The sequence below is a fragment of the Diadema setosum genome, chromosome 4 (genome assembly GCF_964275005.1).
Source record: "Diadema setosum chromosome 4, eeDiaSeto1, whole genome shotgun sequence".
Lineage (NCBI taxonomy): Eukaryota > Metazoa > Echinodermata > Echinoidea > Diadematoida > Diadematidae > Diadema > Diadema setosum.
In genome coordinates this window covers 43,792,669-43,817,924 of record NC_092688.1, presented here as the reverse complement: position 1 = coordinate 43,817,924, position 25,256 = coordinate 43,792,669, and the positions used below count along the sequence as shown (strand labels likewise).

Genomic DNA, 25,256 nt, shown 5'->3' with positions numbered 1-25,256 from the left:
AACCAGCTATAAAAATTAAATAAGATACACACATTTTTGAATGAATAGGTAAATAGACTTATGAAATATGAGAAATTAAAATTGGTATTCAATGAGTATGTTGGACAATGTAATATGAATTAACTACAGGTACTTCAGTTGTCTTCTTAATTGCTAATATTTTGTTTCTAATGAAGGTCTCAATTCATTTTCATCTAAAACCCTTGCCTATCCAAAAAAAAAAAAAAAAAAGATGTCTTTATTACAATTATTGCAAAGTAAAAACATTATAAATATGCTGTGCATAATTCTACGGTATAGTGGCTTACCAGGAGACTTGAAGGGCTCTGAACTACAACAACATTGCGATCTCCTCGCTTGTTTTCTTGCTCACTCAGCGGTCGCACCCTGGAAGGGAGAGGGCAGGGACAGGACAAAAGAACACATCATACACTTAGCAGTACATTTCTACCCAAATATATGAAGGTTTATTCTCATGTACAACTACAACATGTACATGTATGTTAATAATGATGTTGACCAGATGCAAAAGACTGATGGAAATACAACATACAAGTACATAGTAAACATTCTAGACATTTCAATTGCCCCATAAAAACAATCCTGTGCATACACATTATTGACATGTTTCAAAGTACATGTATCACACACATATTTTGAATGCTCACAGTTTTATGTTTTGTTTTTGTTTTGTTTTTTCTTGGATGTGCTTATACATGTAGTACATGTCTGAGTGAAAACTGGCAGACATGATAGCAAACTGCACACAAAGTACATGTTAGACTTCTTGCATGTCTTTACTGCTTTCATGAAGCTAGGGGAAGCAAAAAAACTCTGCATATATTTGAGTGCCTGTGAAGCCTCAAACAGTCCATCCTGATTAAAGGAGGCAATTTGTGACCTGCAGCAGCAATTACTAAGGCATTATAATCCACATTACTCCAGAATAACGACGACAATCTGACCGAGCTCCTCAAACATTAGACCGTACATATATCATTGATGTGGTAAATGGCCTGAGTATTTACAGATACGCACACCCAATGAAGGCATGGGGGGTTGTGGGTATTAAAGGGAAAAGATATGACCAATGACCATTAGGAGTTGCGTGACGAATTGGGGAAGATGGCTAAATTGAAGCACAAGAATTGGCTAAAAAGAGCGCCAGGTGGTTTCTATCACTTGGATCTCTATAGCTGTGCCCAGATACCATAGAGTAGAGGATCAATCAACCTTCATGGAATAAAGAGGCAGGTGACTGAATAAAGCATGGCTGTTCCATTTAGACTGTAGCCAGAGACAATCATACGCTTACAAAACAAACAGATGAATATTACACGAAGAAACCTATGCATATACAGTGTAAGAGATCAAGAAAAACATACACACGTATACAAGCGTAACTGGCATGTGTACATGTCACATGTACGTGTTCACGTGCACACACACAAACACACACACAATGCACATACAGGAAGCACATATAGGGCAAAAAGAGAAGAAATGCCCAGTTTGATTAAAAGAAAAAATTGAAAAGGATATTGCCAGAGGAGATATGGTATACAGAAGCCATTATATGGCAGCAATAAAAAACATGACAACTGAACAGATTGCTTTCATGGGGAGGGGCCGGTTGCAACATTCTCCATTTTGACATCACATCTGTAATGGAATCTTAAGTGGGCACTTAATGCATGCAAGCAGTAGCAGTTAACAGAGAAATGCTCATGGTAAAAAAAAAAAAAAAAAAAAAAAAAAAAAAAAACACAATTAAAAACTTGCAATAGACAAGATCCTTGACACAGAGTTTATGGATTCTGATTTATATTTTATATTCAGGGTTTACTATAAATAAAGAAGAGCCCATATCTCACACAAAATGACACAGATCACTGCATTTCTATTACTACGTAGTGAGAAAATTTTAGCATGTCTCGGATGGAATGCGAGCAACTATAATACCTTATAGGTGGTCACCATTGTGGCTTTAAAGTTTTCTGGGGGAAATGCGTCTTTACAAGCGTCATTCTGAATGAAATTCTTGTAATTCAATGAACAGACTGATCGGGAAGGTTTATAGAGAGGAATGGGACAGAGATCGAAAAATTGAGGACAGTTAGACTGTCAGTAATTCATGATGAATGAGAGGCACAGCTTGAACACATGGTACCCAAAGGATGTACACTGTACAGGTATACAAAAAGAATGACTGACAGTCAGCCTAACAATGACCTGTCTAATTTCACTCAAACTCTTTCGTTGGGTGCTGCCATGTATTTTTGTTAATTCATTTATCTATTCAGCCTCAAATAAATCTTTCTAATACTCTCTCAAACATTATCTTGGGGTATCAAATTTTACTTATCTGGTCATACCTAGCGAGGGATATGATTGTACTTCTTTGTACTAAAACCATTTTGTTCATTCTTGTATCTCTCTGATAACACTGCACACATGATCACAATCAAGAACACCTGAAGTCAACATAACAGAAAAGTCTGCATCCACATTCAAACTACATAGGAACACAGTATTTGTGCAAAACAAACAAACAAACAAACAAACAAACAAACACTGCAACGAGGAGTGAAAAGCAATAACCCACCTGATGACCACGTTGACATTTGCACTGCCTCCATCTTCAATCTCACCATCATCCAGCTGGGAATCTGAGGCTGATACCAGTGTACTCCTGTCCATGTGGAAGATAGCATTTGAAACATAAAAGGAGAAAACAAAAAGAGAGAATATTTTATTCTGCTTTCTTTGTGTACACCACTGAAAGAATGCAGAGGAAGATGAATAGTCAAGTTTACAGGCATGACATTGTTTCCTTAACCTGCACATGACTCTACAATTTGTACAAATATTCCTGTTCAGCATTAGCAATATTGTGACAAGTATTTCCTCTCCTGCCTCCTCCCCCAACTGTTTGTAACATAATACAGTTACTATACATGATTTAATTTTATCAGACTACATTCATTTGTAATTTGCAAGACATCGTTCATCTCTGATATGGTGAAAGCTGTTCAGTATTACACAGTGTCAAACAGCTGACACAACCATGTTTAAACCACCATACTGCTGGCCTTTTGTTGGTTTTAAAGTGGACCGGTGGAAGTGGGCTGTTTTATACCAAGGAGATGGGACTTTACCATCTCTCTGGTATACAATTTTACATAACTGGATACCTCATCATAAAACTTTTATGAGCCAATTTTAACACTTAGGTTAATAGTAAAACTGCATCAAGTTGCTGAAAGAGAGAGACACATACACACACGTACAAGTTAACATTTCTAAGCAATATTCCATATGTTCAGGGTGCTTTCTGCAAGCAAGAAAAGCCACCATTATTGTCTTTCTCAAATTACAATGTTCCATCTCTCTGAACATTTCTAGATTTTCATAAGGCCCACATGAAATGTCTTTTAATGATTCCTTACTTTCATGACACTGCATTTGCATGTGAAGGAATGTGAAATGATGGTCCTAAAAGGAATTTCCTCTCAGACATCAACAATGTATGTAAGTACATATTGTATGTATGTTGAACATACAGTATAAAGACCATTAATAGGTCGTACTGGCATGATCACAATTCACTGAAAGTCTACTTTGACTGTGAGTGTAAGCATGCCTTTCAGCTGAACAAGGAAGAGATTATAAAACTAGCAAACAAGATCCTTCAGCAACACATGCATATCTAAAGAGCTCTCTTCAAAAGTTAAGTGTCAATACAGGGAGGTGGGAAACCCACCTCCCTGGTCAATACCAGTCTGTACCTGCCGTAAAGGAGCAAAAAATAAAAAATAAATAAATCAAAAAAAAAAAAATCTACCGTGCACAGTGACCTCCTGAATTTTAAGCTCTTGAAAATTGATTTCATAAAAGGTGTTTGCAACATTGTTTACATTCCTTTTATTTTACCAAATTTTTATCTGTGCAATCAGCGCTATCACTCTTGACCTTTAGAATGCACAGTCAATACGTCTTCTTGTCGAGGCAATGATTACAGCCACAGGGCAAACATGAGACGTGGTTTTTAATTTCACCCGCCTCGATTATCATGCTACCTATCTCACAAAAGCACAATGCAGCAAAAGAAGGTAATATTATACATGAAGTGGAGCAGAATCTGGTAAACAAGCCTTTCTTGCAACAACCATGTGTTGGGCCTTGGCTCGTCCATACTAGATTAGGAGACTCACAGGCTCCTAACCCTCTTCTTTCCTATTCTTCCTTTGTGGAGCACAAAGTACTAGGGCTTCCTCTTGTACAGTGTAAATGATGAAACCCAACCAAAGTTCTATTTGCACACTACTTGCCCGCATCCATATCAAAGGTAACACCTAATGAAATATACGCTGCTTAAATGGATTTCAAGCTGATGAAATCCCTGAAGAGGCACTTGAGAGCATTCCCATAACACCCCCTTGTAAATCTCTTTTAAATGTTCCCAACTCCATGCTCTCAAGATTACTGCACATTGTAAACTTAAACATCTGATTTTTTTTTTTCTTTTGGTTATCTAAATGAGAAAACACAATAGCCCTGTAATGGAAAATATTTCCCTCGAGTACAACCACTGAAATTTGATCATCACAACTATGATACACAACAAAGAAAGTTAAAGAAATTACTGCCTTACATGTACATCTCCCTTCAAAATATTAACACTACACTGCATACTGTAGTCTTAAATATTGCGCATGAAATATCATTACACTCCTTATTGTGTACAATAAAGCCTTGCTGCCCATTATGAACAAGAAAAACTGCCATGACAGAATTTATATTTCTTCTGCCTTTGCTATTTTCTCTGTTTTCTATGCCACTGCAAAACTGAAGTCATATTATGTTTTGTTCCTTTGAAACTGAATGTATAGTATAACCTTTGCTGCAAGTACACATACACTCCATACATAAAGTGCTTTCTTGAACAACAGTTCAATTGAGTACACACACATTGACAGTCACATAATGAATTCACTACAATTGCATGGAAGATGGACAGCATTAGATTTAAGGTTGCTATTAAAAGCGCTTGATTTTTTCGATTGGGTGCAACTCTTACAGGAAATCAAGATTGCAGCTTTCAAGCAGGTACTGTTTGCAAAGTTGTCTCTGGCTTTGTAACATCCCTTGGATTGGTTTGGTTGAGCAATTTTAAAATTTGAGTTCCAAGTGGGATTACCTGCTGTACACACAGGTCTGTATCGAGAAGAATCCATTGCTTCTTTCTTTCTTTCTTTTTTTCTATGTTGCTATTTTGGGGACAGTGATGTGTTTTTTTTTTTTTATGTACATGTGCACACAGGCTGGGGACTGTATTATTTAAATATAATGCCCCCATCCCCCCAGTAATCAGCCTTGTACTTCATGGGGTTTGACCTATGAGAATGGCCTTTTGCCTGTAGGCCCTAGAGCTTTGTGCCATGAAGGATTAGTTTCTTTATGAGCATGGAGGAATCTAAAATTGGAGTTCCCAAAGAGCAGGCATGGGATAGGTAGCCCTCATGGGTGTCATTCTGGATATTGTTGATATCTCTTTGAAAATGTTTGTAGAAAAGTACTCTTACATGTAGGTAACAGGGTGGTGTAACCATCGCATCGCCATGTTTTCTTACTGTCTTAAAAAAGAAAAGAAGTACAGTGCAGTAGGGCCTTACTGTATGCAGCTGTTGTCAACTACACAAAGGCATTATTAAAGATAATAAGATGTCTGCCAGTGTGCCCAAACAAAACATATTCTAGACAAAAGTTGCACTGGGCCAGGTGCTTCAAGGTATGCTGTACATTCTATTCTAATACAGCAGATGCAGATGCTGCTAAGAGAGCCAACATCAAAGTGGGAATGATAACGAGATCTTTTTTCAACTTTGCAGAAGAAGGTTTTTTTTTTTCTCTCTCTCTCTCTCTACAAAACAATTGTGCGACCAACATTACTTAGAATACGGTACTGCAACTCAGTATGGTGCCCAACACTGAAGAGAGATAAGACATGCTAGGAAAGTCCAGCAAAGGGCAACAAGGCTTCTTCCTGAACTGTAACAGAAGACATATACCCAGCAGAAAGACTCAGAGAGCTGCATCTTCCACTTTGGCAGACAGAAGGCAGAGGGCTGACTTGATTGATACAGGACAGTCACATGTTCAAAATCCTGAAAGGCTTTGACACTCTGACAGAGTATTAAAATCCCTAAAAATTCTTCCAGTTGGCCAGTGGTTCAATAACAAGAGAAGAGGTCATGATCTCAAACTTGTTAAACAATGTGTCCATTCTAGTCTGATGCAGTCTGCTTTCTCATCAACATGTAAACAATTGGAATGCACTGCCACTAGACAACAAAGTCATCAATGCTACCAATTCAAGTCTTCCCTAGAAAGATGGAGAAACAATCCAATCAAGTATGAACCCACGCAACTAACTACACGCAGCCGCTGTCGCGAAGCGACGATGTGCACAGCGGTCTGGTCAGGCTACCACGCAACCTGAGACGGGACAGAACAGAAATGACGGACAAATAAGCTTTGCTTCCAGTCTCTACACCCAAGTGTAACTCGATAGACTGGAAGACTAGACAATTCTATTGAATAAAGAAATCCAAATCCAATCTAAGTAATAGATCTAGATCTATAGGCTACCCAAGTAATGTGTTTATTACTCAGTTTCACTCTTACAGAGTCTCAATTCTTCTCCAATTATAATTGTAACGTTAGATAACCACACACAGTAACAAATACATGTAGAGTTCTAACGTTTAGACAAGACTCGGAACAGTTTATCCTCACTAGAAAGTTTCTGACATAGTCATAGATTCTAACGTTTATACTAGATGTAACGTTAGTTCTAGTAACAAAAGTGATGATGTGTTGTTTTGAGGCTTACCGACTGGATTGATGAGATATGCCAGAAAAGCTTTGATATCTCGAATTAAATGAACCTTTTTTCTCATTTCCAGACGGGGTGTCAACAGGGGTGATGAAGCTACTATCAGAACCCGGCGAATCGTCATAATCAAAATCGTCGAAATTTAACGTGTTGAGATCCATCGCTGTGACACCGTCGTCTGGCATGTCCCACACGCACAACACAACTCAATCCAGTGAGAAGAATCTGTGTCTTGCGATGAAGAGTTTTCTAGTATTTCCATCGAGTTGGTGGAGACGATATCCAGCGCCCACAACTTCAAAATGTTCTGGGATTTAAGAAAACTTTTTGATCAGCATACATGAAACTCTTGATACACGCTTTGGGTGAACACGATCGCATCTACTTTCTGTTATGTTCGTGTATCCCAACTGTGATCTACGACAAGTATTTTGCCGGAGAATCTAAATTCCCTCGCCTCGCTCGATCAGCCGGCCTCTCATGCACTCACAAACACGTAGACACTCAATAGTACACACACAAGTAGTACACACACGGATCGGATGGGCAGCTAGCTAGGGGTCCTCTTTTTATCTACGCGTTGCTATGCACGCTGTCTACGCTGCGCTGCACACATTACGGGAGAACTGGGGTCCGCGGATTCGTACGGCATGCAGTACACAAACTTTTCGTCACGGGGCCCGGGCGGCGGGCCAGGCGGCGGGCCGGTCAGTGATGTGTGCATGTAAATGTTCCGCTTGGCATAGTGATGGGCCGTCTGAAACCTTCAAAGATAATAGGCCATTGTTGCTTCGACGTCTTATCCCTTTTTATGGGTAAATCGATTAAGAATTTACAGGGGGTGCCGCCACCTGTAATATGCTATAAGAACGACATGGCTCCTGCTTTGACGCACAACAGTTTTGAGCCTCTGTTGAGTTTGAGGCTAGCTGTTTCTTCGTTCTTGCAATAACAGAGACAATAAACTGTTGCTCCACTTTAATTTTGGCTCATTTTAGGAAATAAGGGATTGACCATGAACTCGTTGCTTTATCTAATTCATCAGGGAGCATTACAGAGCTTGCAATACATCGAAAGACTCTACCAAGAAACTTAACCTGGCTAACGCGATTTGACGCGATGATGAGTTGTTTTGGAGTATTTTGAGATCAAAAATAAAAGTTGGTATTATATATGCCCTACAACACTTGCAGGATAAATCTGCAATGTGTTTATGTCCGCATTAAACAAAAGGTAGAGAGAGAGAGAGAGAGAGAGATGGAGGGAGAGAGAGAGTGAGAGAGGGGGAGAGAGAGCGAAGAAAAATCTACTCGGGACATCGCGTCTGAGTGACAATGCGCGGCTGTTTCTATCATGGGATTTTTAAAGCGAATGCATGTGACATACTGCACGATATCGACTAAAAGACCTAAATGAATGAATAAATACGTAAATAAATCCGTAAATAAATCGATAAATAATAATAAACAGATAAATAAATGAACAAATAAATAAATAAATAAACAACTAAATAAATCAATCAATTGATAGATAAATAAACTGATAAACAAATAAATGACTAAATAAATAACTTTCATGAAATTGGATGAGTTTGTCAATCTAGTATATAGCAGCTCACATTGCTATTCCAGTTAGGTAATTGACTCTCTGGATGCTCCATTAAAACAATGCGAATAATCACAATGATCTTTCCTTCTTTTCCATAGCATTCCTCCAAAGAAGTTACAATTACACACGAGCTCATCAGACTATTAAAAGATATAAAGACTATAAAAGGTGTAAAATTCGACTGCAACTATGTTATTTCATTGTTACAAAGAAATGTTAATGTATTTGAGGGGGCTGGGTTCAGACTAGGATTTTTTTTTTTTTTTTTGGAGCAACAGCAATTGCAATCAACAACAACAACAACCACAACAACAATCACAACTCCTCCGCGGTATTTCGTACTACGGTACATCAGCCCTATCAAGCGCAACACCGTTAGAGCGGTCATAACTGAGCTTTCACGAAGAAAGTACATTTGAAGGGTTTGTTTGCAAACACCGATAAGCCCATATTTGCCAAATGGAGATATTTGCGATTAAAGGTCAAGAAAAATAAGGAGAATAATAAGAAATTTTTTGCTTCTTTAGATCATAACTTCAAAAATGTACTTTATATGTGGTGGCCAATATATCATTTAAAAGGTATCATTTTGTGCTTTATGACAGAGATCTTTCATCAAAATCTTCAAAAATGGACTTCTCGGTTTTTGCAAACAAACTCTTCATTTAGATACCTATGTTTCTCATTTAAAGAAAACGGGGCCCCTGGCATCTATCCAACTATACATCAGCAACTGACATTCAGCATTCTAGATAAACTACATATAGCCTGCGTGAAACAGGCCTATATATACGTCTGCTCAAATTACTCCCACACTGCAAAAAGTCCGGTGTTAAATAGTGAACACCGAGCTGGTGTTAAATTTTCGGTGCTCATTTATGGTGTTAAATTAACACCTACGGGTGTCATTTCCAAATTTTAAACTGTTTTTGAAGAGTTTCTTAGTAACTGCACTTCTTGTTGATTTTTAATTTAAACAAGACGATCAAGAATTTTACATTAAAATACTAGATTTTTGAAAAAATGTGAAAATAAATTTACACCAAAGTAACACCAGCTGGTGTGGTCCCTTATTGAAGCTGGACGGGTGTTAAACCATTGATATTAACACCAGCAAATATCAAATCAACACCATGTGGTGTCATTTTTTAATTAACACCAGTACAGTGTCAAAATAACACCAGGTACAGTGTCAAATTAACACCACGAAGTGTCAGGTGAACACTTTTCAACACAATCACAGTGCATTTTTAACACCTGTGGGTGTGGTCCTTTATTGAAGTTTGATCGGTGTTAGATTTAACACCAGTGGTGTTAAATCTAACACCGCTGTTTTTACAGTGCACGCACTTATAGCAGTGGGCAGTGACGGACACTGGATGGGTTCCCTTGTCTTTTTGCTCAAGGCAATTCAACCTTTACTCCGACTTTCAACTCTAAAGTTCAACTGCAGCATGTTAAAGTTACCCCTGGGTGAATATACTCGGAGTATAATGCATGCAAGCAAACAGGATACCGCAATGTAGTTCGGATTTGAAATTATATTAATTGTGTACAGGGTATTTGTATACAGTTATTGACTGTTTTTTTTTTTTTTTTTTTTTTCTATGATACTAGTAGGGGATGCTAAGAAGATGAACTGATTTTTGATTTTTTTTTTTTTTTTTTAGAGTTACAATTAGAGCTGAATTTTATGCTATGTGATGGATATTCTGTTGAGAAGCTAATCGGAATAAGTGTGGTTTAGCTAAAAAAAAAAAATAATAATAATAATAAATTGAAAGGAAGGCCTGTATACTGAGCTGACTGTTATAAAAAAAAAAAAAAAAAAAACGTGTCTGTTTAATATTCCTCAAATACTACACAATTAAATAAACAGATTATACTCTGTGGTACGAAAGACTGCATGACCTTAAAAACGTTAATACCGGTTTACCTTGAATTAAATTGCTCAAACAAGATATTTTCCGTTCCGGCTGAGAGGACGGGGCAGCAATAATCTGAGGGGGGGGGGGGGGGATGCTTAGCAACATCGCATGATGAAAGGTATAAGAGTCAGGACGTGATACGTGCACATACACAAATGAAGAAACATACACAGAAGATTTGTCAATTTTTATTGGCATAAAGGTGAGAGATCTTCAAGATTTCATGATAACCATATAAATCAGTAAGGTTGGGTCAGAATGATGAACAATGCAAGATTTTTGTTGATACTTAGATCATGGTATCCAAATAATGATAAAATTATCACAGTATATAATATAATATTATGATAGTACTTGATAATCATGATCTTATAATAATTCAAGGGTGTAACCTCTTTTAGTGCAATTAGCAGCAAGCACTGCTCTCCCAGCTACGAGGCCTGTTATAATGCAGCATGCATATAACCTGATTTATAGAGCTTTTATTGATCATCAGAGGGGCCATTAATGAGTGATGAGAAATATCATGTAGAGCTAGGATGTCACTACAGTCAATCGTGTCTATAGCGGTCACTCAAAGAAGACGAAAAGATGACTTTTTTTATAGACGGGTGGCCGTTGTAGACAAGGTCTTTAAAATGGCTTTTCTCTCAAGGGGATTGTGTCCGTATACGGCACAGGTGGCCCCTGTAGACAGATGACCGCTATGGCAAAATGACTGCGTATATCCTTCACGACCTTCAGATAGAGGAATTCGAACCTATAAAAATTAATCATATCAACCTGCATAATACTTGCCAACTCTACCGCATTTGGCGGTAGACTACCGCTTTTGAAAGATTTCATTAGCATTCAAGTATGAATTATTGTGTTGTCCTGCACCTTATCATTTCTCCCACACGAACTGATGATGATAATACAGTCAAACCTGCCCATAATATCGGCCACCTTATAGCGGCCACATTTACCATAATATGCGGCCACTAAAAAAAAAAAAAAAAAAAAAAAAAAAAAAAGATCCCCTCGACAGACAAGTAATATTTAAAGACCCTGTATATAGCGACCACCTGTCTATAACGGTCATCTTTTTCGTCTCACTTGGGTGGCCGCTAAAGACATGTTTGACAGTATTTTAATCTTTTTGCAACACACAGATTTAGTTGTTGTTTTTATACCATTGTAATGTTGTACACAATCTTTTATTGTTATAATATGCGTTTAAATTGTGATTTAATTTTCGGGGCCTGAGTAAAACAAGCTGCGCTTTTGATTCAGGTTTGGTTTTGGTTTCGGTTCTTATAACTACAACTTATTTCCCAATCGTTGCAAATGTATATTTATGTTATTCAGAATATATACGTTTCAATTATTTTTTGTTTGTATAAGAATGTAATCATTGTAATTTATTTATGTTTTGTTTCTTTGTTTTGGGGAACACAGCGTGGAAATAGATTTAAATCAATCAATCAAACACACAGCAACAGAAGTTAACTCACTAGGCACTACATGCATTGCGTGTGGGGAAAGGGGGTTAGTTTGTGACGTCAAAAACGGTATTAGGCATCAGTGCTACACCTTGGAATATCTCCTTCACGTATAACATGCACGCCAATTAACAAGGGCAGTATTACTAATGACTTCCTAGAAAAGAGGATATCCATTTAACAATTAGGCCGCTATACGTTACAGGTGGGATTGCAGAAATTACAGCCTGGGAAACAGAATGACTAATATAACACATCGACAAGCAGAGAAGGAGGATTAAATTAACAACATGTTCGACCCTCTCGCGATTGCGAGAAAATTGACGTATATATTTCAGTCAAGATCTCCAATGATTACATCTTAACAAGGGCGTGCAATGAAATCAAGGCCATGTCTGTATACACATTTACTTAATCAGACCGATTAAGTATCATTATACTTGATGACCGAAGCGATGGACAACGGGTTGTTTTTTTTTTTTTCTACCTCCGTTGCTTTGAATCTACGACGGTCGAATTTCCAAAGGGTATACTGTGTAATTGCACTCGGTGTCTACGTGTGATTGATGATTGTTTCCAGAAAATTTCGACCACTTTTTGATATAATGAACTGCCAGTCTCTGAGGTACAAATCAACGCTTTCTTAGTATTAGATTCTGGGTTTTGTTTTGTTTGTTTGATTCTGGGTAATTATACGCCCCCACAATCACGTCATGTTTCCTGCGAGATATCTCATCATTATTTTTCAACCAGTAACTGCCCATTTTGAGTCATTTACGTGAAGACGTCAAACACACACACGCTTAAAAACGATATTACTCTTTCTCCCACTATACTCCCTCGAATCTATTCTCGCTTTTCCTCACAACTTTACTGCAATCTGACATGCTCATTCTGGTGTCACTTACTTGAGATAGCACAATGTAACGATTATACATAGGCCCTATACTGAAGAATTACAAAGTGACGAAAATTAATACGCTTGTATACAATTTCTATAGTGAAATTATGATGTTGATGATGTTTCGATATAAATAGCAGTTGTTTTTTAATTCCATTTTTCCATCAGAAAATAAATCCAACAGCGAAATTGAAGAAGCACGTGCCTCCACACTAAAATACATGACGTGATGAATATAGTATATTGCACAATGAATATAAATTCGTGTGCATTATAGATTTTTTCCACCTCCTTGAGTTTTCATAGTGTTGTCAATGAATGCACAGGGGGTCTGATTATTTTGAATGAACCATTCACAGTTAGATGGTTCCTGTCATTATTTGCAAACGTGTTCGTCAGCGCGTGTCACGTTTAATGCAGTGTGTCGCCAGCGAATAGGTTGTGATGACCTTGGTTTGATGTATGATTATTATATGCAGTTATGTTTGCAGAGATGTGTCGTTTAAGTTGCTCTTTTGTAATTTCCGATGGGGGTGGGGTCGAAGGAGGGGGAGAAGGCTGCTCTCCCGATCAGCTAATTCGTTCAGTCATCATCAATGCAGAACTGTGCGAAAAACACAAAACCAGCATTCTGTATACATACATGTGTAGGGGTGTACAAAACTCAGTCCTTACGTATATATACCAAGGTTAAATGGTTACAGCTCGTTATTCCGAATGTTCGTTATTTCGAAGGCTCTTTAGTCCGACGATTCGTTATTCCGAAGGTTCGTTATTCCGAATTTCATTTTAGGATTAACGAATCTCCGGAATAACGAACCTTCGGAATAACGAAACAAATGTTCGGATTAACGAACCCTATTTCATTTTCGGATTAACGAACCTCTAGGTATATAGGGAATTGGTGTGTTTCGGATTAACGAACCTTCGGAATAACGAACCTTCGGAATAGCGAACCTTAATAACGAACAGCACCCAGGTTAAATAATATTCTATCATGGAGAGCGGGGGTAAATGATATGAGAGACTGAAAATTCACAAAATTAATAAGAGAATTGGTGTCTCCGTAACAAATTTGATTGTCAACTTTGACTTTCCAGCGATAAACGTAACAACACAGCATGTACTATGATTAACAGAACTTCACATAATACCAACTTTATAACCCTATGATGTAATGAGTAAAAATAGATCCACATAGTATAGTTACAGAGCTCAGAAAGTAAGTAGACAGACGTATAATATGGCATTTTAATTAAAGAAATGTAATGTTTTGTATAATGTCACAAAGAAAGTTGTGTTATTCATGGGGGAATGGTTGGAGCAAGTAGTAGAAAAAAGCTGGGGAAAAGCAAAGCTTCTTGTAAGTATGAGTGTGTGGTATAAGGTCGTTTAATTCTATTATGCCATGCATGTATTAGACAGGACCTTCTCTTTTAGGCTGGTGTCTTTGATTGAAAGACGGACAGGGGGAGGGGGATCCGAGGTAAAAGTTGCCGAATATATAGCAAAATCTATGAAGTAAAGATTTAAATTTCGGTAATAACAAAATAATGATACACATTGTAACAGCTTAGTCTTCTTGTGTGTTTTTGTTTGTTTTTGTTTATTTGTTAAAATTTTTGATTAATTTTAACCTCTTTCCGAGGATCTTATTTGAAAGTGGCACCTTTAAGTTTAACTTTGTAAATGACATTTCGTCACAGACACAGACATGTTAAGATAAACACAAATACAGTCGCCCACAAAATACCAGCATTTGATATTACGTGGACATTTAAAAACGAAAATTAACAATAAACTCTAAATAGCTCGGGTCAATAATTGCTGAAGTATATGACACGGGTAAGCTTTTTATCTTCTAAAAAGAGTTCATTAAATTACTATTCATCGCAGCATTGTGTATTCAGAGCGGTAGGCGGAGACTGGCGTATGTTTGATCGGTCGCACCATGCATAAAGATTATACTGAAGTATACATGCAGCAAAAAGGCGAGCTTGCAAAACACGGTTAGACCTGCAGTGAGTTTTAAAGGAGTACTAGTAATAATACTATCACTCTACCAGTCATTAATAACAACGCGCCATACACGTTCGTGGATAACTGTACTGTCGCCTGATGATTCGCACGGTTGCAATGAATGTATTATGAGTGGGAAGGTTGCAGTTCATAGTTGTTCCGAGTGAAGATTCACTCCGAAAAACGAAATGGCAAATTCAACATTTTAAATGTCGTTACTTCTCGAACCTTTAATATAAAATTTAACACTCAGTGTTGGATTTACCACCTCATTCTTTAGCTAAATGGTAAATCCAACAAAACGTTTGAGGAGTGACATTTAAAATGTTGATTTACCATTTCATCTGGAAGAGTGTTTGGTAATCCGAAAATGAAATCAAAAAGGCTCGTTGCTTCGAAGGATGGCTAATCCGAAAATGTGCTCGTTATTCTGAAGGTTCGTTTATCTGAAAAAAACGACAACAGACAAATAAGTTTCGTATACAAATTCCGAAAGTTTTTCTATAGGCACAGTATTGTCATTATCGAATCAACGAACCTGCGGAATGATGAGCATCACTCAGTGGAAAGAGAGTGGTCTAGAGGACTAGGCTCTGCACTCTCAAATAGGAGAGTTTGAATTCGAACCCCCTTCTGAAGCGTGATACGTCTCTGGAAAACACGGTTCTATAATGACGTAATGTCCCTCGTTATAGCCCACGTGTGTATTTTACCTGGTTATGCTGGAGCAATCATGCCGTCAATCTCTCGTTTGAGGCGAGTCCCCATACTGGTGTTACCCAAAGTGGGGTGCGTATATTTGTCGTTTGAGAGTTGGGAGTCAAAGTACTTGTCCATTGCAAATAAACTTTCTGCTCAGGCGTGACAAACCTGGAGACCAAGCCAGGGTTTGATGACTCCAGCAGCTGTCGTATTACGTAAGAGCATGATAAGGATATCTGCCTGTAGCAGACCATTCAAAGTGAACTCAATTTTCTCTATCCTTTTTAAAGTTTTCAATTTTATATTCTATTGAGAAATTCTATGGTCATCCATTTTACATTTCGAATGAAAAAAAATTGACCCGTAAATAACGAAAATACAGGAATAAGAAGGAGAGCATTGCCAGTTTGCCGGTGCTATTTGGCAGTGAGTTACAACGGGGAGGTGAGACTACTCCCTGGTTCTGACTGGATCGTTGAGAAAGCAGCTGTCGTATTACGTAAGAGCATGATAAGGATATCTGCCTGTGGCAGACCATTCAAAGTGAACTCAATTTTCTCTCTCCTTTCTAAAGTTTTCAATTTTATATTCTATTGAGAAATTCTATGGTCATCCATTTTACATTTCGAACGAAAAAAATTGACCCGTAAATAACGAAAATACAGGAATAAGAAGGAGAGCATTGCCAGTTTGCCGGTGCTGGCAATGTGCTATTTGGCAGTGAGTTACAACGGGGAGGTGAGACTACCTCCCTGGTTACAATCAGCCTGCTGACTGGATCGTTGAGAAAGCAGCTGTCGTATTACGTAAGAGCATGATAAGGATATCTGCCTGTGGCAGACCATTCAAAGTGAACTCAATTTTCTCTATCCTTTCTAAAGTTTTCAATTTTATATTCTATTGAGAAATTTTATGGTCATCCATTTTACATTTCGAACGAAAAAAATTGACCCGTAAATAACGAAAATACAGGAATAAGAAGGAGAGCATTGCCAGTTTGCCGGTGCTGACAATGTGCTATTTGGCAGTGAGTTACAACGGGGAGGTGAGACTACCTAACCTCCCTGGTTACAATCAGCCTGCTGACTGGATCATCGAGAAAGAGAGAGAGAGGGAGAGAGAGAGAGAGAGAGAGAGAGGGAGAGCGAGAGAGAGAGAGGGAGGGAGAGGGGGGAGAGATAGTTTGCAGGCACAAACCCTTGTTGGTCGTATAGGAGTCTGCATGCGCCAAGACTAATACACGCACCACTAAACTAAGAAGCTACAACACAGGGCCTATGGGACAGTGCCGAAGTGGTGCATATAGTAGTCTTGACGCAGACTCCTTTACGACCAACAAGGGTTTGTGCCTGCAAACTAGGGGAGAGATGGGGGAGGGAGAAGGGGAGAGCACAATAGTTCCGGTCACTACAGTACAGGCATGCTCTGTCTGCATACGCTGAATGTCTACACTCACACACACACACGTACACACACACACGCACCATGGAGCTACATGGCCCATGCCAAAACCAAAACAATCTCCTCCTCTCGCGGTGCCCCCCCCCACCCTCCTGTGGCGCTGTGGTGATGACTGACGCTTAGATTAGGCCAGGGTCAAGAAACAGGTGTTTTATATCTTTGACTTTAAGTCATTGATTGCCAAGATATGCACTGGCATTATTTACTGGGGTGTAGCCTCTTCAAACGAGAGATTTGCGTCATGGATAAAGGTAGAGCAGGGAGGTGGCTTCCACCTCCCTGGGTAGAGCCCTCTAATAGCTCTGAAAGAGCGGCGCTTAAAGGGATCGTATAGTTTTGGTTGAGGCCTAACTTCAGGTTTCTAACATTTTTGGGTGAGATAATGAGAAACCTCTTTTGAAATATGAAAGAGCATGAAATTCTAAGAGGAATTCAACGTTTATTTGATGAAAATTGGTGTTGAAACGGCCGAGATACGCAAAATAAAATAATCCCAATATAAGATGGGACCCACCTTTTACTATTGTCGCTTTATTTTACTTTTTTTTTTGATGTTTCAGCCATTCCCAAACTGATTTCATCAAATGCACTTTGAATTCGTCTTAGAATGATATATGCTCTGTACTATTTCATAAGTGGTTTCTTGGTTTCTCACAAAAAAAGTTAAAAGCCTATAATCCTCGCCTCCACCAATACTGCGTACCATCCCTTTAAGAGATGAAGAGCTAAAGAGGTTACTATACCGTGGACATTTCTAAAAGAGTCGCACATTTTGTTTGTGTCGTATTTGGGATTGGGAACAATATGCAGCGTTTACCCATTGGATTTTGTATAAAAGAATGTGATTGCAAATCGACTGAATCATAAATGGAATGTCATTGCCAGCAAAGATATTTGATTTCATTCTAACTATAAAATTTAATGTACTCTGTCCTGTTGCTTATCATGCTCTGTTTATACACCTACTTATACCAAACGTCATTTCATGTAACTATACTGCTGAGTGGAGAGTGTGCCATGTCAAGGAGAAAATATAGTACCCCTTTAAGTGCGTATCACATTTCACCGCTTCTCCTCCTTTAACATCAGCATCCGCCATCCCGGCACCTTAATCGATGAAGAGCGTTTCGACAGGTGTTCGGTGAGAAAGGGATCGCCTCAGCCGAGAAGCTCCCCTTTATCTATACCAAGGCTAAAAATACCAGCGCCAACTTTCGCACTTAGATGTGAAACAAGGTTCGCGTGCTGGTAAACGTGAGCTTATATTCTTCTGCCACGACAAAAGCGTGCCCTCTTATACATTTTGAATATTTCAGCAAGTCTTTCTATTCTCGCTTTCTCTCTCGTCCTGTCGTCGTCGTCTCTCGCCCCTTTTTATAATTTTCTCTTAGTTCTCTCATCTGTTTCAATATTCCCCTCTCGCAGCGCAGAGTCTATTTCCCAACAGGATTGTATACGCGCTTACTTATAACAAATGAATGGGGTGCCCTCCATCTTTTTTCACGGACTTCCTGTATATTTCTCAGTAATATCTATACAGGTATAGATAAAACATATCGGTCTTATTATATTTCTCTTTTATCTCCCTCGCTTTATCAGCTTTACCGTTCTCTCTCACTCTTCGTGTCTCTCTTCGAGATGAATTCATTATCAATCATACTATATTGTTATCTATACACTTTTTTCTTGGAGGCAGCTGGCTGGCAGTTCCTGAAGCTCTATAAAGGGTTCATATTCATTAAACTCCGGTCAAACCGAGTTACATAAGGTTACCATGGTGACGGGACAGTATCCTACAATAAGAGCTGGACCAATGCCATCCTATGTTCTTCCAGGGTGCGTTGCTTTTTGTTGTTTGTTTCATTTAACGTGAATACAATATCTGCACTCTCCCCGGCAACGCTAACTTGCTTAGTTTATTTCTGCGAGCTCTTTTCACTAAATTTGATAATGATAGCCAAACAACTGAAAATAATTAAATTATTCGTGTAAATTCTTCAATTTCGTTTGTTCACCCTTGCTTGTGCACCCCTCTCCCCCTATATACAAAAACACAAAACACACGATATATACACACATAGACTTTTCCTCTTAAAAAAAAATAAATGAATAAATAAAAAAAGATTGAATATCTGAATATAAGAAAGACCCAAGTCCATTAGAGAGAATTTTTAGAAAATACAAAACAACAACAAGAACGAAAGTCCTTTTTCTTATTTCAGTTGTGGGTATGTTATGATACAGATCAAAATACAAAACAGTCATTTGATTAATTATCTTTATGTGCATTTATACTTCGCAAAGGGTCTTACAAGGTAAGAGCCAAATTTGGACTTAGGCCGTTTCATTCAGGGTATTCATGTGAAAATCCCACTAAAACCAAGATCTTTCCTATAATTATAAAGTCCTTCCTCCAAACTCCTCCGGGGGAGCGAGCATCCATTCACTTTAACAGTCAGAGTAGAGAGGTCCTAAGGGCTGGCGGAACGTTTTCAAAGTGAAGGGACCCCACTGTGTGAGTAATTAGCACAGTCCGACCAATTGGAGAGATTAACCAATGGCCTTAACAGTGGAAGTCCTTGTTCTGCGACTATACAATGCATCCAAGTGTACGGAGTAGATTATTCAGGTTAATTGATTTGGGTTTGGGCGTGTAATATTACAAATAGGATATTGCAAATAGGATGGTACAATGAGATTCGTTTAACTTTCTCGACTGGGAGCCGTATTGTGTATACCGATCCATTACACATTTTGTTTTTTTGTTTTTCAGTGCAATATCAATTAGTGGTTTTCAATAGATCCTAAAATTTCTAGTAAGGATATAAGAGGAAAAAGCTCAAAACGGTTTTACGATGGTATATTTGCTACCAAGAACATACAGAAGCATTTCAGGGGTCTCGAACAGAAAAAAAAAACCCAACGTATTCTTACTTTAATGAATTTTAATAGTATCATTGTTATTCGAGACAACTATTTTGTAAAATAATATATGAAATGTTATAGTTGGTATCTTAGGGAGAAGATTGATAACTCGCAATTTGATTTCATGCATTTCAAAGAGGTACAGAAAATCACAGTTCCGAGTGACCGAAAGAACGCCAGAAATATGAATGTGTGTGAATACATTGAACAACGTTGTTGTAAATACAACATAAGAGTTTAGGGTCCAACTGGGATGCGGAGTATAAGTTGCGAGAAAAGGTTCTCTGTTTGTAAAGCTTAGTGTCTGATAGCCCCGGGTAATATTCACTGCACATGACCGAACAAATGCCATGAATATTCACGCTTTGTGAATTGTAAACGGAATGCTATCGATTTACAATGTTTGTGCGGCATGTTCATTGTCAAAAAACTCCCTTGTACAAATTGACACAAGGCTATTATTCAAAATGCAGTCGTGCCCAAGGTATTGTGATAGGTATCGATTGACATTGGGTGTTTAGATTGTGGCGATGGAAGTTGTTCTTTATCATTGTTACGGGTTTTTTTCTCCCTTTGATTGATTAGAGTTTGATTTACGATGAGATATTCAAAGGTTCCCAAAATGCATAGAGATGCTTGAGTGAAGCTCCGCAAAAATCTGTTAGCAGCATATTTTGGGGAGACCCTGCATTCAGTCACCACAGTCAGTCTTTATACATACTTTAGATCGAGTTGGTTTTTGTATAAAAAACGGCGGTATTCCCTGAACTTGTAAAATAGCAGCCGACACGAATTACCGAACCGATGACCAAGGAAGGAGAACAGTGGTCAGTATTGAAGTATGAATTTTAGAGGCTGATTGAACTACTCGCTGAATAGTAACACTTCTATAAAGCGTTTTCACCGCAAGTACGTAACGTAGCACTCCTGCCATTGCTTGCGTAAGCACTTTGTAATATTTACACATTCGTGTTCACCCTCTTTTTCTATCGATTATTTTGCTGAAAATGTTCATTCCAGCTAGAACTCATGACATTAAATTTGCTGCATTCCACAAAAAAAAAATTAACAAAGTCTGTTTTTATGAATGTTTGATCTACATCCACAAACCTATTATACTTACCCACTTTACGTGAAATGCGATTGTTTCCCTTTTTATTTTCATTCATTTTTTAACAGACCAAGTTTCAATCTTTATTTTTTCTTCCTTCTTATGAAACTTACCTTTCAAGGTGGGAACAGCAATCTGTGAAAGTTTGTCATTGCGAGGATTCGAAATTAGTCGAGTTATCACTGGAAGTTTTAGTGCTCTTTTGAAGGAGAGTCTTAACGGTTCTATAATAACAGAGGAGAATTGATTACATTTCTTCTCTCATCCTTATTTTTTGATTGACTATAGAACTTTACTCACCATGAACCTCGGCTGCTTCTTCTTTCCATACCCGAGTCGGTCGTAGGTCCGGGTCCCATGCCGAAACTGCCGTTGCCGCCTTCCAACCACAAGCTATTGACGGGCTCGCTGTGTCGTCTGCTGCCTGGAAAGCCGGAAAAATCCTCGGTCAGCGGCGAAAGCGCGACGGAATCGTCCGAAATCTGCGAAGATGAGGAATGGCGGTGATGCTCCGATTCCGCGTCCCGAGCCGGAAGGAATGCGAGAAGATGGGAAGAGGAGAGCGTAGCGTTCGCATCCGAGGCAGAGCTGAGCGAGAGAGCGCGCGGTCGTCTGGCGTGCGCGTCTGATGTTGCGCCATTTTGATCGGGCAGGTGCTGGATCAAAGCGTTTGTTGTGTCGTCTGCTTCGGCGGGATCGGAGCGTTTGTTACTGTCCTTCTGTGACGTCATCGCTCTGTTCGGTTTGATCTGCATCATGTGGAGCAAAACGTTTAATGCATCCTGAAACGAAATACTGTACTTTAAAGTTACGCTGATGTTAATAGTGAAACACTAGAAACACCGGCTAGCATAACATTGATTAAATATAATCATTACACATTGAATTGCAAATTGATTCACGTTCGGCCTAATCGACAGAAGCAAAAAGCCCAGAGCGATTTGGCCTTTGTCTTGCTCTGATCATTGTCTGCTTATTAATCAAAGTTGTGACCTTTTAAGCGAATGCCAAAAACAGCTCCCAATTGTCGCTAAAATCAATAACACAACTGTTAACAATTAACAGTCTTTGTGTCAATATAGTCTAGTGGAACAAAAAGGTCGCCTCCAGTAATTTCCTCATTCACTAAAACGATAACAGACAAAAAAAGGTTATTTAGGTCAATGATACCACAAGTTTGTGTTCGAATGTATACACTGAATTTTGTTAATAAAAAAATCTGTGGTATACTTTAAGTATTAATTCCTCCTTTTTTTTACCATCAGCTCTACGACCAATCAAGCTAGGCAATGAGTAATTGTTCGTCTTTTCGCAGAAACACTATATGAAATAATGTTATATGAATTCCAATAATATTCATTTATCATTGAGATATAGATCTTCGCGCATAAATACAAAGCAAGGAGACTTTACCAATACATTGCCCTCGATGATTGACACAATGTAGCTGGTGAATACGGAAACGGAAATTCTCAACCGGTTTTCATGAAATCTATTAAGATTTATTCGCATGTATTCCTATGGCCTCTGTTCCACCGATTCTTTGATACAGGCCTGCAACAATAATTATAAGTAAAAACGTTGAAATTTTGAGTAGCAATAAGGAAACACCCAACAAACTTTGCTTTTTAGTGGGACCTTCCATTTCCGTTCCAATCCTTATGCGCATACCTTAGAAAATGAGTTTATGTTGTTACTCGTGATCACATGTATGCTTATACGTTTTCTTTGAAATTGATGCAAATATGTTCTGTTAATACATTGTATATAATTTTCCATGTTTATTCAATGGAAATGAAAATAAATTTACATATCAAGCCCTCAGCAATAATCATGAATGATACATGAATGAACAACGTTCGATTGTTGTAAAGTCATACATCGTGGCCGAGAACTCTCATTATCACCAGCATTGTTCTTCCTTTTTATCTGGGGCAACATATAATAAATAAATGAAGGTACGTGTATATAAAAAGAAAACAATAAGGATTATCGCCAATTCAGATTTCAGACAGCCGAGTAAACCATTATTCTTTCCGCTATAGAGTTGCTACCCCGTGATGAATTAGTATCACTTAGCAGTTTAATTTTCATGTTTAAACTCAAGTCTTGTCCACAATCTTGCCAATTAGAATGTTTAATTGTCATTAATTCTCAGATTCAAAATTACAACACGCGTCAAAGTCTGACAGGTAAATTCGCCCAAACGCGAAGGAGTTAATAACGTGACTGCGTTGTTGTGCAGTTGCAGTGTGCAAGACGTATCTTATTCGGAATAAACTAACTTTTTACTGTTTCGTAAGTAGCCGTGGTTAAATCGACATTGACTTCGCTGTTACAATAGCTGTATCATTGTCAACACGCAAGAGACAGAAATAACCCCTCTCAGGACAACCCCCTGAAGATGTCATTGGCATTGTATGTAAACAAATAACGTTGGTGCTCACAGAGTTAATGCGAAACAGAAATTTTTAGGGTTTCCCCGTTCTTGGGAGCGTATGTGGCGCTAAGAAGTATACGATCTCTTCAGCGAACTGCATCAGTGCGTAAAATAGAAACACCTGTTCTCACTTCCCAGTCTGACATTGCAAACGTGCAGAATATGCTTGTGATTATTGAGGAGAACAAAATAACTTACGTTCCTACAATTTGATAGCCTAAAAAAGTTCGAAATTCATCTGAGATTTCTTAATCTTGCAGTTGTTCACATAAGTGAAAGTAAAGAAATCGATAGATTAGGCTCTAAGACTATTAAACTAAAAATGGTATTCTGGGTATATATAATAAAATTGCATGATCTATGAAAACGTTTAGACAAGCAGAAAAAAAATGAATAGTAAATGAACGAATGAATAAGCACAATCATACATACATACACATATACACACATTATGCATTCAAATATCAGACCCCGATACTTATCAAAGTAAAAACATGTAATATAATATACGCACTTAAGGGGGTAAGAGTCGGCAGCAGGCCTATTACCAGGGTCCACATTCTTGATTCATGCCTTTGCTAATAGCTCTGACAAATCATTCCTAAATCATAACACTTCTTTAATTTCCGCGGTATACTCTTTCAGCAACATTATGGGCCCGGTTCCTCTCTGAGGAACATGATATACTGCTGTGGAGTCAATTGTCAGTGTTGTTGTCATGGTAACGGTTGCTCCCTGCTCGACCTGTCCGTGACGTTTTCAGCGAAGTTTGACGAAACTGTATATCATGGGCACACTTGGATAGAAGCACATGAATGTACAACAAGGAAAACATAGCAGTGCTTATTTCAGGCAACCTGCAGCTTCGGAGATGTAGACCTGCCCTGCAGCTCCGGAGATGTAGGCCGACACAGCTGGTTGTGATTTGCTTCCCGCAGTTCGAGCCTGATCGAAATAGCTTCGAAACATGAATTTACTGAACAACGAACTAACTTAAAAAGATGGGACTCTACCGCAGTCCCTCGAAGTAAAAGGAGCATTTCTTTCAACTATATAGGATGCTCCTTGTCCGTTTCAAACAATAGGAGCAATCGTTCATAATACACAAGCACACACACACACACACACACACTCACTCACTCACTCACGCACGCACACACACTTTTTTTGTTTTTCAACGATGTTTATTCTGTTCCATTCAAAGTAATAGAAAAAATAACAATTTTCATTTGCTACAATTGAAATGACGAAAATATACATTTGTGATCATAATAGCAAAACACACACACACACACACAAACGCACGCACACGCATACATAACGCAACACACAATCGAACATCTTGAACATCGCAACCTTGCTGTAAGACTATTAGATACTAGAATGTGTCGATGCGTGTCTAAGTTTTATAGAAGAAAGGTCACGATGTTTTGATCGCAAGTTTCCTTCCCTACCCCCCCCCCCCAACAACCTCCCTTAAGAACGTGACACAATGCTCCCTTTGCTCCTTCAGTTGTACTTCTTAACAAAGACATGTCAAGAACATGTTTTGTCGTCATCAGCATATGGAGTATGGAGAGAGGAGATATAATTTTTCTTCAGGAAACATTTAGTACAATTGACGTAGAGGACCAGTGGAAGAGGGAATGGAGCGGGCACTGTTTTTTAGTCATGGGAGTAACCACAGTCGGGGAGTTTGTGTCCTCATATCAAATAAATCAAAGTTGAAGGTATTGAAGCAGGAGGGTGACTCAGAAGGGAGATACATATTATTGGAGA

General features: G+C 38.5%; 1 protein-coding gene across 1 annotated transcript in view; it reads right to left on the bottom strand.

Annotated features, from left to right (window-relative positions):
- Window positions 1-21,795, bottom strand: part of LOC140227918 (uncharacterized) — a 42,349-nt gene extending 20,554 nt beyond the window's left edge. The window contains exons 1-4 of the mRNA XM_072308300.1: window positions 21,369-21,795; window positions 6,896-7,076; window positions 2,606-2,692; window positions 309-387 (exon numbers count right to left, since the gene is read on the bottom strand). Coding sequence (XP_072164401.1) covers window positions 309-387; window positions 2,606-2,692; window positions 6,896-7,076; window positions 21,369-21,795 — 774 coding nt within the window. The remainder of the gene's footprint in view (window positions 1-308; window positions 388-2,605; window positions 2,693-6,895; window positions 7,077-21,368) is intronic.
- Window positions 21,796-25,256: the final 3,461 nt, after the last annotated feature.